General features: G+C 33.5%; 3 protein-coding genes across 3 annotated transcripts; all 3 read left to right on the top strand.

The window, feature by feature from the left end:
- Positions 1-2481: 2481 nt before the first annotated feature.
- LOTGIDRAFT_159594 (hypothetical protein) lies at positions 2482-3651 on the top strand (the record flags this gene model as incomplete). Its single annotated transcript, XM_009054098.1, has 1 exon — positions 2482-3651. The coding sequence occupies one exon, from the start codon at positions 2482-2484 to the stop codon at positions 3649-3651; it is 1170 nt and encodes a 389-aa protein (XP_009052346.1).
- Positions 3652-11640: 7989 nt separating this feature from the next.
- LOTGIDRAFT_159593 (hypothetical protein) lies at positions 11641-12795 on the top strand (the record flags this gene model as incomplete). Its single annotated transcript, XM_009054097.1, has 1 exon — positions 11641-12795. The coding sequence occupies one exon, from the start codon at positions 11641-11643 to the stop codon at positions 12793-12795; it is 1155 nt and encodes a 384-aa protein (XP_009052345.1).
- Positions 12796-14912: 2117 nt separating this feature from the next.
- Positions 14913-16158, top strand: LOTGIDRAFT_159592 (hypothetical protein; the record flags this gene model as incomplete). The annotated part of the gene is made up of 2 exons (XM_009054096.1): positions 14913-14933; positions 15295-16158. The coding sequence occupies 2 exons, from the start codon at positions 14913-14915 to the stop codon at positions 16156-16158; spliced, it is 885 nt and encodes a 294-aa protein (XP_009052344.1).
- Positions 16159-16410: the final 252 nt, after the last annotated feature.

The raw sequence follows: 16410 nt of genomic DNA, 5'->3' as shown, positions 1-16410 counted from the left end.
AGTCCTTTATAGAAGATTTACCATGGTAACAGAAATAGATATACTTTTAGTGACATATATCGAATAATATCCTAGTACCATTTGGTATAAAAAATAACCTTCACAGCCTATTGTGAAAACAAGTTATTTCGGCACCATTAGGCACCTTCGGTGGATGCTGAGGCTGGGTGGTTGGTTGGCATTGAATACAGGCCCCATTTGATATTATTTATCTGTTATAAGTTTGGCATAAACATGTTTTCTATTTTGTTTTATTTATGTCAAACTTGTCTCTGGTAGGCTATAAGGTCCCTGTACATCAGTCATAACGTAACTACAAAGTATTTCTCTTTGGGAGATTTGGTTAAAGTGATGAAAATTTACATTAAATTCAGGAAAAAGAACTAATTCTTGAAGACGTTCAAATTTATCTTCTATAAAAAATTGTAGAATTAGGCATAATATGACCCATAATAAACAGTGGTTGTTACAACAAATCTTCATAAAAATCTTCTATATTGATATTTAAAAAGTTTTTACAAAATTCAAGGTTGTATTTATTCCGATCAATAAAAACCAAGTTGAAATGGGAGCCAAAATCATCAACGTCGTTACAACCGGTTAATCTTAAAATAAACTTTTTAATCTTGTTAAATCTCCCAGCAAAATTTCAAATTCAGGACTCGACTAACTCTTGGCATATCAGATCTTTTTACTATCCCTCCAATTATAGTATGTTTACCATCGCTGCAATGTCATCATGAGAGACAATTCTTTCTTTTAAAATATACAAAGTATGTAAAATTTGTAAAGTTTGTAGCCAAAAGGAAAGAAAACGAAACAAATTAAGTCAATATTCGTTAAATCAATTTGCCCTAGAAGAAAAATTGGCAAACTCCTCATTTAAACAACAATTTTCACAATTATTGACATTTTAGAGGTTTGAGGGAAAATCGAAATCGATTGTACACAATATTTATTTTTTCAAATACAAAACAAAACTTCCAATTTTCAGATTTAAACTTTCCATATTACCAATATTAATTCGGATCAAAGAACGGGTCGAGTAAGAGTCCTTGATTTTTTAAGCCAATTTTCTGCTTGACCCTTTGATCAACACCTTCGTCTAAAAGTTCAAACGTTGCAACCGATTAGAAAAGTGGCAAAAAATTGAATATTGAGATTTTTTCTCGTTTTGCTGCAGATTTAGATTGTATTATCTTAAATATATTCAATACATTTCTTAGAAAAATAGTGTTTTTATTTCAATATTAACATCGAATGTCTCTAGGATGGCTAGTTTAACACAAGACAAGCAGTTATAAATCTCTTTAAATGCGTCATGAATGCCTATATTGCAATGAGCTCACCGCAGTTAAGGTGAAATAAATCTATTAGTTAACTCTTGATAGGATTTATTTGCAGGTTATAGAGAAAGGCACAGAAAGGACGTATTATGTAACATTGTAATAATTGCAATTACTGACTCCCGATTATTCATGATCATGAAAAGCTTTTGAATGGTTGGAACTTTCTGACACCGTAACCCCAACCTTCTCTGATAGTTTAACAGTTAATCTATTGACGTTATGACCAAGTCGGTGGCTCATAAAGAGATTAATAATAATTCTTTTGACTGATTATGTTAACGATTATTAATATTATTATATAGAACACTTCTTACTAGTTTCAAGTGTATCACAAAACGGGTCGTAAGGGTTAAGTATATATAATCATATAACGGTAAAAAATCCAATATGACGTCAGTGTTAATAGGAATTAAATGATATACGATATCAAAAGGCTAGCAATATGTTTTTGTATGTATTTGTATACAGTATAAGTGTATGGCAGGGTTTTGTAATGTAACAATAAATGGTGGCAACTATTTGATAAACAGGTGCCTATTGTAATATACTATAATATATCCCACGGTAATTCAAATATAGGTTATTGGATGTAGGAAACTGGTAAAGGTAAGTATCCATTTTGGTTCTATTTTAATTCAAAAATTATATTCGAAATATGATTCAAAATAAATATATTTCAAGGCCGTAGCACAATTTAAGCTGGGGCAAAGGGAGCAATGAGTGGGTTTAAAAAACACAATAGAAATAAAGACAAATAAAATTTGGTGGTAGTTTACAAAGGGACTCGTTTGCCTCCATTATGCTACAGTCTTGTATATTTTATATAAATATTCAAGTCTTTTTTATATAATCGTAACATATACTGTATATTGTTTATAGAACTGGGTTCAAAGTAAGTACATGTATATTTTTTTTCTTTTTCATGATTTAAAAAATACGGTTTAGTCCCCAAAGTTTTGCCTGCATTTCCTTAGACTGTTGTACATCGATGTACTTCATAGTTGCATGAAGCCCCTGTGTCAACTTGCTTTGCAAATACAATGCAATGTAAATTATACAATATTGGTTTAATTATTTCCTTTCCAATACTTATTATACCTTCCTATCCTTTCAGAAACTCTAACAAAGCGACATGTTTAAAGTCGCCGCCCCAGTTCAGCTACCAAACCTAAATGGTTATAAGCAGAATGGCTCGACCAACAACCGAGACGAAGACGAGCTGAAAATCCCAAATATTTCTTCATTCTATCGTTCACCTTATAATGGTAGAGTCAAGTGCAAGAAGACTCCGAATCATCCAAGTATCATCACAGATTCCAACAGAAAAGAACTTCCGGTAGTTTCGAACGTTTCGTGCGATTCTGATTCCGTACAATTGACCAAATCAGAAACTACTTGTACCGGAAGTACCGCTTACACCGGAAGTACAGATGGCGGTTCAGACAGTCATTCGGACATATCTAGCAATAACTCTTCAGGTCTTCGAGGAATTCTTTCGAACCGTGAAAAGAAATCCAAAAAGAAGACCGAAAAGAGAGTAAAGTTTCACGAACAGTTGGAGGATATTCGAGAGGTCAAGGACATTTCGTGTAGACCTTTCAAAATCAAACCACATCCTTTGAGCGTGAAAATCAAAGAAAACAACCTATTTAACAAACTTTCGTTACGGGGTACGGCTAGTGAAACTGATATATTCCGTAAAAGGAAACATCAATACGATGTCGACCGCCAAACTCATTCATTTAGTGATATTGGAAGTATTTCGATTGAGACAACGTCCCCGGGTTCCTATTCGAGTGGATCCACATATAGTGAGAACTCTAAACAAATGAAGTCTCTTTTCAAATCTCCTATGCGTCATTCCTATCAACAACAGTATCCTAGAAGCGAAGCTTACAGAAAGAGGGACCCATATTCCCCGAAACAAGACAAACGTTGTCCGCCTGTTGCTTTTCGTGAACCCGTAAACAAACGATCTGAATCTGTTCTGTCAATGTACTCTCCTAAATTTCTTCACGATTCCAACGGTCAACAATTTGTAGTCTGTCGTCTTGCTATCCCAGATCATGACGATTTTTTGTCTTCATACAAAAACGAGAACATTTTGAGAGTGAAACCGGGCTTAAAACCTGTTCTCCCCGAAGAGCTAGCCACAATCAATACGAATGCCACTAACTTCTGTAACCGAGACAAGTCCAGTCGTATTATGCGGTGGTTAGATTCCGTGGATGATGTTCACACTAAAGAAGGGAGGTATGCCGAACTTTTCGAATCTGTGTTTCATACCCATAGGACTGGATAGATGCTGAAAAAAAAAGTGCCGAAACTATATAGCCACCCTTGGGCCAACTTAGTCAACGAGGTTTCAATTCTGTTTCTTTAGCAACGGTTCGATGATTATCCACATCGTACCTTTTCTGAATCTCCGAAGCTTCCTTTGAAATATACTGCACCAACGATCTGTAATGAACGTAAGTGCGAGGACAGTTTTTGAAATGCATTTCATGGTATATTTTTTACCAGTTCAGTATGTAACATTCAAAACATTTGATAACTTCGTGGATCTGGAAGACATATTCTAACACAAAATTTCGATGTGGAAGATTATTAATTGAGCTACTTTATGTGCTTTCTTTCTCCAATACCCAACGAATTCATCCTTGCTTCGCTGATCTGTGATAAACGTCTGCGGTCGCTTAAAGATTTTTGCTATTATACATTACATGGAACTACATATTGATTTACCGTTTCAAGGTATGGAACTTTGAAAACGTGTGTTTTGTTAACCGTCGAATTGTGATATTGTTTGGAATTGTGCTTATCAAATATTTCCGCATTTTTGCTTGAATCCCTGGTTCCTTGGATTTCCCAGTGTCAGTTATGTACAAAATTTTTGGCACGACGCTTTGATCATCTGTTTTTCAGTGCAAACCATTCACTTTGGGAAGAGGGGGTAGGGGGAGGTGATCACTTAGTTTTCGGGCAGCGATTAGAAAACTTTCGAGAGAAAAAACGGTTCCATTACATAAAGATGCATTCTTTTTTTTTCGTTTGGAACAGATAACCTTCTTGAAAATTTTGGACTTAAAAGCCAGTGAACAAAAACAAAAATACACAAATGATGGATTTTTTTACACTTGAGGCAATCTGATGGCAGAAAACTGCCATTGTGAAAAAAATAAGGGTGAACAATTCACATTATCTAGTTGAACCCAATGTACATATTGTGTCTGTAATAAAAGTGCTACAGTTTAATCTTCCTTTTTCTTGCAATTTTTGCTATACGTCCATAAAAAGTGGACGATTGTTGTCGTTTCACAGTTCAATGAATTTAATTTAGGTACTGCATGATTCAGATGGGCTGACAAATTTACTTTTTAAAATTGTCTATGCTGCCCATTAACGGAGTCAAAGGTTTACAACATACATCACTTTAACAGAAACCATACTTACAGATTGATAATATACGTCGCATTGACATAAACCATACTTACAGATTGACAATATACGTCACATTGACAGGAACCATAATTACAGATTGAGAACATACATCACTTTAACATAGACAACAATATACATCACATTGACAGAAACCATACTTACATATTGACAACATACATCACATTGACATAAACCATACTTACAGATTGACAATACAAATCACATTGGTATTAACCATACTTACAGATTGACAATATACGTCACATTGACAGAAACCATACTTACATATTGACAACATACATCACATTGACATAAACCATACTTACAGATTGACAATACACATCACATTGGTATTAACCATACTTACAGATTGACAATATACGTCAAATTGACAGGAACCATAATTACATATTGACAATATACGTCACATTGACATAAACCATACTTAAAGATTGACAACATACATCACATTGACATAAACCATACTTACAGATTGACAACATTTAACAGAGACAACTTACATCACATTGACAGAAACCATACTTACAGATTGACAACATACATCACATTGACATAAACCATACTTACAGATTGACAATATACATCACTTTAACAGAGACAACATACATCATATTGACAGAAACCATACTTACAGATATACAACATACATCATATTGACAGAAACCATACATCCAGATTGACAACATACATCACTTTAACAGAAACATTACTAACAGATTTACAAAGAAACAAAAACATTGCTTACAGGCATCAAGTTGCAAACAAAAGTTGCTGATTACAACAGACGTAGAATTAAAACATTGGTTACAGATTGACAACACTCATTATAAGGGCTCTTCATTATTATACAAGGAATTCTTTATTAAAGCATAAAGTGCATACATATTATCTTGTTCAACAATATGCAGAATCATCTATTACTTCTTTTAGGTATATTATTTGAAGATCATTTCAGTATAGACATACTACCTGTCCCAGGTATATGTACTTATATATCATATATCGGTTTATTCTGACAGCTGTTTTAAACGGAAACTTGATAAGAGATGGGCTTGTTTATTGACTACTAAGACTACCTATCAAAGTTTTCCCTAACAACTGATACCTTATATCAATATGATAAGTAAAAATATCAATAATATTGAGTATAAACAAATAGGTGAAATAGGCTAATATTCACCGGTAACTGTCAATTTTATTACCTAGCTTTATAAATCATCCGAAACACTGTTGAACATTAAAGATTGAAAGTAGCAACCACGAAACGGCCCAGGATTAACTAACAACTAGCGGAATATGCAAGCAATCGGATTTTCAACGGCTGCTAGTAGCTGGTAGACCTGGGATAATCTGAATAAATTGCTCTCAGATTTGTCTATGGGGTCTGAGTGATCTATGCATTGGTCAAGGGAGACTAGTCTTCTATTAGGTATGCCACTTTGATTTTAGAGAAAAATTACATTATTACATTATTACATTATAACAAGTCTGTGATTGTAGTCTATAAGATAAAAGTCTATGATTGTAGTATATGAGGTACAAGTCTGTGATTGTAGTATATGAGTTACAAGTCTGTGATTGTAGTATATGAGAAAAAGTCGGAGGTTGTAGTCTATAAGATCCAAGTCTATGATTGTAGTCTTAGAGATACAAGTCTGTGATTGTAGTCTAGGAGATACAAGTCTGTGAATGTAGTCTAGGAGATACAAGTCTGTGATTGTAGTCTAGGAGATACAAGTCTGTGATCGAAATTTATGAGATACAAGTCTGTGATTGTACTATATAAGATACAAGTCTGTGATTGTACTATATAAGATACAAGTCTGGCGTTGTTTGTAATTATGGTATCCTTTGGATTCTCTGGTAAATAGTAAATATGATATAGGTCTGAGTGAAGTTCACATACAGACGTATAGTCTGCATAAACAATAACAATCAATATGTTCGATTTATCGGACTATGTAAGGTGTGACACAGGGCACACAATTTCACAAACTAAAATATTTTAAGTTATGTGACGTCGAGTAATTTGACACTAAATGACTGCAGAATATAATAAATTATGAATCTATTAGGCGCGTTGATTAAAACATAATTTGTACTACGTCAAAATCTTATCTATATCCTAGTAGCCCATATTTATACAGTAGAATTTAATAAACTAGTAACACAGTTTGTCTGAATGGTCATGGATACACCATATATACAATGGTAGGTTTAATTTTTCTTAGGATAAATCGGAGCTTAGCCCAGTGTATGCAGTAGAACTTGATATACTGGAGTGTTAAGTTTCTAGTGGGAATTCATTTTAAAAAGATATGAAATCAACATAATGTAACAAGTAATTTGTGGAGAATCTCCAAAGAAACCCAATCGATAAGAGATATCAGGTGTTCCTGGAAAATATTAAAGACAGCACGATCTAGCTATCCGGAAATTCATTGTCAACCACTAGTATGTGCGCTATCGGTTGACCATTCTATTGCTGAATAGGCATAACACAGTATTTTTCAATTTTGGCAACAGTTTTCTGTTACTTCACTTTTCTGCATTCTTGGCTAAAATTCCCTCATTACACACTTTGAGTCTTTGCTAGTCTTCATTAGAACAATCAAGAGCATAAAATAGGGCGTAAAACTCCATTAATGACCTAATTATGAAGAGAATTATTATTGAGGAAAACTCAAATTGAAACAACAGAAGATCGATATAATTTGCCTGACATGGTTTAATTTTGTACTAGTCAGCTCATCAAAAATACATAAAGTACAACCAAGATCTATTTTAATTGCTCGCTTCTATGTTTTATTTTATTATTTGCCCTACAATAAGAAACACAGGTAAATATGTCTCTATATTATCTCTATTGAATCACGTTTTCGGAAAAGGGTGGGGCATTCTTGTACATATATGAAGTCAATGCGTTTACCTATCATTATCAAGAATAAATACTTTATTTTAAGGGTTATGCACTTGACTATGCATTATAACATCCTTAAGAATGTGACAGAGCATTAATCTTATGAACCAAGACTAGCATTATACACATGATGCCACTCTACTGATGGTATTGTTAGTAGTTAAGTAACCTAATAAATTTTTTTACTAAAATTGAGAATTGCTTTTTTATCGAATGACTTTTATGCATAGAATTGAGCATTACTGGGTATAGCTATTATGGATAGAACTGAGTATCAATTTTATTTGTAGAACTGAGCATTACTATTTTGGATAGAACCCAGCATAGATATTAGGTATAGTACTGGATATTAATATTATGGATAGACCTGGATATTACTATTATGGATAGAACTGGATATTACTATTATAGATAGAACTGGATATTACTATTATATAGAGAACTGGATATTACTATTATGGATAGAACTGGATATTACTATTATGTATAGAACTGGATATTACTATTACAGATAGAACTGGATATTACTATTACAGATAGAACTGGATATTACTATTATAGATAGAACTGGATATTACTATTATATAGAGAACTGGATATTACTATTATGGATAGAACTGGATATTACTATTATGTATAGAACTGGATATTACTATTACAGATAGAACTGGATATTACTATTACAGATAGAACTGAATATTACTATTATAGATAGAACTGGATATTACTATTATATAGAGAACTGGATATTACTATTATAGATAGAACTGGATATTACTATTATATAGAGAACTGGATATTACTATTATGGATAGAACTGGATATTGCTATCTCTACTATTATATAGAGAACTGGATATTACTATTATGTATAGAACTGGATATTACTATTACAGATAGAACTGGATATTACTATTATGGATAGAACTGGATATTACTATTATGGATAGAACTGGATATTACTATTATAGATAGAACTGGATATTACTATTATAGATAGAACTGGATATTACTATTATAGATAGAACTGGATATTACTATTATGGATAGAACTGGGTATTACTATTATGGATAGAACTGGGTATTACTATTATGGATAGAACTGGATATTACTATTATAGATAGAACTGGATATTACTATTATGGATAGAACTGGGTATTACTATTATAGATAGAACTGGATATTACTATTATAGATAGAACTGGATATTACTATTATGGATAGAACTGGGTATTACTATTATAGATAGAACTGGATATTACTATTATGTATAGAACTGGATGTTACTATTATGGATAGAACTGGATATTACTATTATTGTTAGAACTGGTATTACTATTATAGATAGAACTGTATATTACTATTATGGATAAAACTGGATATTACTATTATGGATATAACTGGATATTACTATTATGGATAGAACTGGATATTACTATTATGTATGGAACTGGATTTAACTATTATGGATAGAACTGGATTTAACTATTATGGATAGAACTGGATTTAACTATTATGGATAGAACTGGATACTACTATTATGTATAGAACTGGATATTACTCTCATGGATAGAACTGGGTATAAATATTATGGATAGAACTGGGTATAAATATTATGGATAGAACTGGGTATAAATATTATGGATAGAACTGGGTATAAATATTATGGATAGAACTGGGAATAAATATTATGGATAGAACTGGGTATAAATATTATGGATAGAACTGGGTATAAATATTATTGATAGAACCCAGTTTATATATAGGGTAATAGCTATTACGGATAGAACTAAGTGTAACTCTATTGGATAGAACTGAGTATTAATCTTTTTGGATAAAACTGATTCAAAAAAAAAAAACTGATTACGTAAAAAACGTAAAGAAATGAAGGGGGGTACACTTGGAGGTAGGAACCATTTTTGTAAGGTGGGAAGCCACTGCTAAATATTAAGACTTATGCACAGAACTGGATGTTGCAGATGAGTAATGGACACTGCCTTAAAAGGGTCAATACCGCTGTTTATAGTTAGAAGCTTTGTCCTATATAATTAAATTATTCTGTCGGGGTAAATGATCCGTTAAAACATGACATGTTTGTGTTTTTCAACGTTCTATTATTTGTAATCTAGTCTCATAGCTGAATGAACATAAGATTATAAATTAGAAAAATATAATAAACATATTTTGAAGAGTCATTTATTGCAAATAGCTAGTGAGTGTTAAATAATATCATTTGCCCTTCATAAATTTCGTAGATTTTCCGTTAATAATACAACACCAATATGTAACTATACAATTAAAGGTAAATGTATATCTATGTCTGTATGTCTAAAGTAGGAAACGACCAAAATAAAACCATTAACTTGTTAACACTTCGGGAAACAACGTTGCATGTCGGTCGCAGAATTGAAATCTGAAGGTGCATGTTGCACATTTGGACACGTACATCGCCTCTATATAAGTACCCGATGCTATGAGCATTATAGAGAAGCTGACTGTCTACTAAGATCCAGACAGGTTCAAGAGTGATCACGAGAACAGACTTTTTCATGGAACCCATGCCAAAATGAAATTTATAAGGAAAGGGTACTGAAGTTGAAAACCTGTTCCATTATCGTATTATGTAAATAAATATTGTTCATACAAAAAATTGAAATATACCGCTCCAAAACATCACAACATGCCCATTTTCGTACAATATTTTACTTCCGGTTGGTGCGATTGACGGTTTGAATCTTATTACGTTGTTGTAAGGATACTAGGTTCGTGTTAACCTTTGATTCATGGAAAAATACAGAATATATCCAACTAACCTTTAACTTACCAATGCTACAACATTTGGAAATTAAGAGTTCTTGCTTTTGACCTACCCCTGTGCTACTTTAGTTATGCTCATTTTTGTACAATATTTTACTTCCGGTTTGCGCGGTTGGCGGTTTGGATCTTATTACTTTGTTGTAAGGATACTTTGTTCATGTTAACCTTTGATTCATGGAATGATACAGAATATAACCAATTAACCCTTTAACTTAACAATGTTGAAACCAATAGTTCTAGCTTTAGTTCGCATTTCACTTTAACACTTATACAGATAAGTTGTCCCTTTAAAACAATATCTTGTTAAAGGATTAAGTAGACTGAGTTTGCCTTTAAGAGATAATAAAATTTCTATTGTTAATATATAGCCCTGTGTTTATCAGAATTTAAATCTAATAGATTGGTATACAAATTACGTACACACCAAGTCGCGAAGTCAATAAATTTTAAACAGTCAAGATCTAAACGTCGTGAAATTATAATCTTCAAACTTTTCTTTGTGATTATGATTTAAGTGTGAAGGTAGGAGAGAAACTTGCAAAAAAAATTACGTATAGGAATGTCAAAAGGCCTTTTAAAGTGCAAAAAGGAAACCAATGCACATTTTCATAAAAGACATAATTGTAGAAACAGAATGTTAATCTTCAAAGTAATCGTTGTGACTTTATTGTTATTGAAAAAGGTAAAAGAGAAATCTTCAGAAAAAAAGTATTATAGTAAGTGTAAAAACAGGTAGGTCTATAGGATATAGTTAAACAGAGAAAGTGGAAAGCTGACAAACAAGAACAGGAATGTGAAATGGAATAATATTGTAATACGTTTAAAAGATCTCAATACGAGTTAAGGAAAGTTGAAATGGGTAGAACCTTAATTAATAATTTGGTTAATCTCTTCCATTGTGAAAAAAACAATATCTAAATGACTTAAGACTAAAGTATAAAAAAACGCTCAAAGTTTGTAACCACTCTTCAAGAAATAGGTTAATTTTGAATTTGATATATTTTTCAGATGCAGCATCCTCGAAGATTTGAAAAGTTTGTCGAACTGATAACAATGTGAAAACTCTGTTGAAGATACAATTTTTTTAATAAAATGCTTCAGTATCACGTGGCCAATCATATGTCGACTTTGTCAATAAACGACAAAAGACAGAATGCATATCCAATGTATGTGAACACCAAGGGCATAAAACTCGGATTGTCCACCTTCTGGAGATCACCGTATTTGAACGGTACAGGGTTGAAGAAAAAGAAAAGAGAACTTCCTATTGTGTTACCGCCAAGAATGTGCAGTAGACAATCGGTGAGGTCAAACCGTTCATCCGTCCGTAAGGGGATCTTGAAAAACTCTCAACCCGACTCAGGTTCAGAAGATTCTAGACTAACAAAGAAGAAGCTGAGACGTTCTAGATCATTTTCTGTGAAAGCGGAAGATGATGTTACAAAACGAGTGAAATTTGGAGAAAACTGTAAATTACCGAAGGATTCTCTGTCTGAAATAGTAAAACTTGATGATATTACAAAGGTAGCAGAAGAGTGCAATAACGCGACATTCACATCAAATGCATTGAAAAGTACAGAATTAGAACCACGTCCAGCAACTGCAATGGGGATTGAACGAACTTCGTCGCTTATAAGCATCGAACGCACCCCTTGTCGCCATGGTGCTGATTATGTGCAAAATATTAGTCAAATTGCTAATACTGCATCAAATATTGCTTCAAATCCATTACCAGTGGCATCGAACCGACCACCTCCATCGGGGACTAGAATACTCCGTAGAGCTAATACTGCTGCAGCAATCATTATATCAAATCCGATACCTGAAGTATCAAAACCAGAATCGTCTTCAACAAAACCTAGTGACTCTTGTGCAGCTATTCAAGGTGATATAATACAGGCACGACTATCCAATAGTTTTCTATCACCTACGCAGATTGTCGCCAAACCAGAAAAACCCGGATATGATATTTCGTCAGAGTTCCCTAATGGTACACCACAATTAAAATTCAGTGACCTACGACCTCCAAAACCTTGTGATACTATCCCATATAAACCACCAAAGGGTTACCGACAATCTAAACCTAATAACCCTTTCAATCGACCAAAGACATGTATTGAAGGTCGCCGTGCAATGTTACCGAATCATATTAATTTCTGTGATAAGGATAAAACTATTCGTATTTTAAAATGGCTACAAGAAGTGGACGATGTTCAGTTGATGGAAGGAAAGAGCAATTATAGATGATTTATATGAACAGCGAAACAATCAGATATGATCGCCATTTCATTGTACAGTACTTTTCAAGATCATTATAATTCCAGAATAATCATGGAAAGAAGAATCCTTTGATCTCAACACTGCAATTGGAGGATAAGGGAGCATGAATCATTCATTCACAGTGCAACAACATGACGTGCTTCCAGCTTAACCTTAACTATTTCGTGGTCATTGTGAATCCAGAATCATCGTGGAAAGCTGAATACTTTTGTGATCGTAAAACTGCAATTGGACAAGAATGGTGGTATATATCTATCAAACTAGTTCAGAAGTGCTACCATCTTCACAATGTCAAGCTATTACACACTTCATCTTATGCATTGACTGTAATAGTCACATTTCTATTGTCACAGAAGTTTGTAAATGCAGATATATGATGGGATGGTATGCCGAGGAATACAGCCAGCCAGAGACCTCAACAGAAAGTCTGTAATCAATAAGTCAAAATGTTTACAGCCTATTTGCCAAGAGCTCTGGTTGACTGTATTCATGCTAGCGTACAATATAATCAAATCGCGACATCCCATGATAGAATGATGGTGGATATTACAGTCAAGGTATAACACGAAGTTCGTATTATCGTGAAGATGCAGTGCTAACCTGACGCACATGTTCAAGCAAAGTAAATCTGAAGTCTTCTAGTTCTAGTATATATAAACACGTTTTTCATTGACCATACTTTCAGCGCCAATAAAAAGTTGATTGCCAATAAAACAATAAATCACCGTTGTATCAAACTATCAATATTGTATCTAAATCAAATTGTTTATAATGATAGCACGATACATTTGACTATCGAAGGAGGAGCTAGGGTCGCCTATTATGGCGATTATTATGGTTCGTCATTTTGTCTTATTGGTGCTCAAAGTTCTGTTCGGAACGTCAAGTTTATGCCCTTTTAGTTAAATTACGAGGAATCCTTGTCTTATCTCTGAATCAGTATAATCCTGGCTATGTGCACCAGTCTCATAACCTGCGGTCACGGTTTGTTCTTATTTCTAAAACCTCTTAGGTATATTGACCTTCGAATAGTAATTCATCACCCCACATTATTCAGCTTGTATTAAGGGGAGGTAATCGAAATATAATCACGCATCGATAGAAGCAAACAAGAAGTAAAGAAAGAAAATAAAGTAATTAATTTATAATTTACGTGTCGGTAGATTGATTGTAGGGCTATATATAACAATCAAAAGCCTTTCTCAAATCAATAAACTGTTTACTGCTTTTAAGTTGACCATCATTAATTCTTGATCTATTAGCCTTCGTATTCTAATCATATAGATCTACAAAAAAAGTGCAAATATTTGTATCATTTTGCCTTTTCATTTGGGCGTGGCACATGTGATGTGGTTGAATACTTTAGATTATTGGCTTTTTATATCAGCTTACTGGATCGGATAGGTCGATGTAACAAATTGGTTATAAAGCGTCTAGTCACAAGAATTTCAGAGATGTTTTGACATTGAGTTTTGTTCCTGGTGAGTTCTCCTAATGAAGAAGGCTACATGTAACTAGCAAACGAATATATCTATTAAGTATATCGCTAATTATCGACAATATTAACTACGATACAACATCACAACAGCTTCTGTTTCGGTCATCCATACATTTATCCTTAACATTACTCGTACGACGGTTATTTAACACAGATTAACAACGACTTTTGCCAGCTAGTAAATTTTCATAACCCAAATGGAAGCAGCCTCAGACTAGTATAATGCCTAATGTCACAGTGGACTATGTGACCAAGTTTATGGACCTCATGACATTTAATATAACGCTATTGACTATTTAGAATGTAGACGTATTTAAATGGTTTCTTAAAGACTTATTGAAGAACTTCTTTTAACTATATTATAAAGAGATCGTGTTATATTCAGTCTATTTCACTAATCTTCTTAATAATATATACCTTTTCTTCTCTTAATATACCGTATCAATCAATTTTAATAGAAATAGAAAACAGCTCAATATCTCCCTGAATAAAAAACATGTTCCTATTGAAGCATTGACAAGGCCTCAACTCAGTCAATCGAGAATATTTCTACCTATTTACCTCGTTTTTCTCGTTCATTTCACTGATGACTACAGATATGGAGAAGGTGAGTGGCATTTAATTTCATGAAAAATGTATTTGATATTTAAAAATGTCTGAAACTTCAGAATCACAATGATGTGCAAAAACATTTCAAAAAGCTTTACTAGATAAATGGAATTCTAACACTTAGTGGAGTATCTATGTCACTTCATTCTGTATAAATACTAATTTGGGTCGTTTTGAAACTTTAATAATCGTATAATCTGAGATAACATCATTCATCCTGAACATGGTAGCTCTATGTCTTTGTTCTCCGTATATTGGTGGATATTCTAGGCATTAGTTTGAGATACTTTTAGACAAGGCGTTACAATCTTTGGCGTCTTCGCTATAAAAAGTGATCAATTTTTCCCTGTCTATTCCAGGTGAGACCAATAACGTCTCCAATAAAATACACCCCAAGAACTCCCCGGAACTCAATGCAACTCCAAGCAGTCATTCGAATACCACTAAGTCATCCAAGAACCAAATCAGCATTCCCTCTGCGAAGGTCAACATTCGTCTCAAATTCTAAACTACTTCTAACAAGATCCAACACCACTGTCTCAGATTCTGGTAGAAGACAAAATAAAGTCGTATTAACGTCAAATCGGCACAAAACAGCTACGCCAATTCGTCCCTATCAAAAACAGCAAGAGTGGTGGAAGATGATGCATGTAGACGTTGTTCCTCCAGTTCTTACTGTCCAAACCATTCTTCCAGAAATAACAACACAGCCAACCTCTTCGAAACCCCAACAAAAACAAAATAGCTTCCATAAGAAGGTTTATTTTGAAGACACCACAAACAAAATGTTTGTAGATAGATCAAAAATCCTGTACTTCAAAAACTGTGGATCGAAACTTGCAGAAAGTACTGAATCGATGAAATTTGCCGAGGAATCAAATTATGCTAATGACCAACTATATCTTACTATTAATGATAAACGCTTTGTACAAACTTCTAAGCGATCAGTTCTCCATCCACGAGACAGTTTCTATCTTCGGACCCCAATCATAGAGAAATACGGACAGAGGGATACAGGAGCTACTCTCAGTTGTGAATGTCGGTTGTGTTCTCTTGAGAAAGAGATGAGGTTGATGGAGAAAAGTGAAAGAGATGATGACATTGTTAACTCTATACATATACATCTTACACAGAATCTGAACAAACCGTGGTCAGAAGAATCTTCATTGTGTCCTCCGTCAAGACCAAATTCTCCTGAACTTGAAGTGCATCTCAAACCTTGAATTCGTGTGAGTATGATTTAATGTTTCCGTTTTATAAGTAGCTCCACTATTTAATTGCATATTGTGCGTAAGCTGCATCACATATTTTTAGAGCTATAATCGCTTGGTACAGATACTTTCAAATGCTAAAAAAAGTAACAAAATTCACATCTTTCAATAATCACAAAAAAAAAAACAATATCGGTTACGAAACATATTTACTAAGTCTACATATAAACTAAGGCTCTATTCACTGTATAATCTGAATGAGTA

The sequence above is a fragment of the Lottia gigantea genome (genome assembly GCF_000327385.1).
Source record: "Lottia gigantea unplaced genomic scaffold LOTGIsca_21, whole genome shotgun sequence".
NCBI lineage: Eukaryota > Metazoa > Mollusca > Gastropoda > Lottiidae > Lottia > Lottia gigantea.
This window is presented reverse-complemented; position numbering and strand designations above follow the sequence as displayed.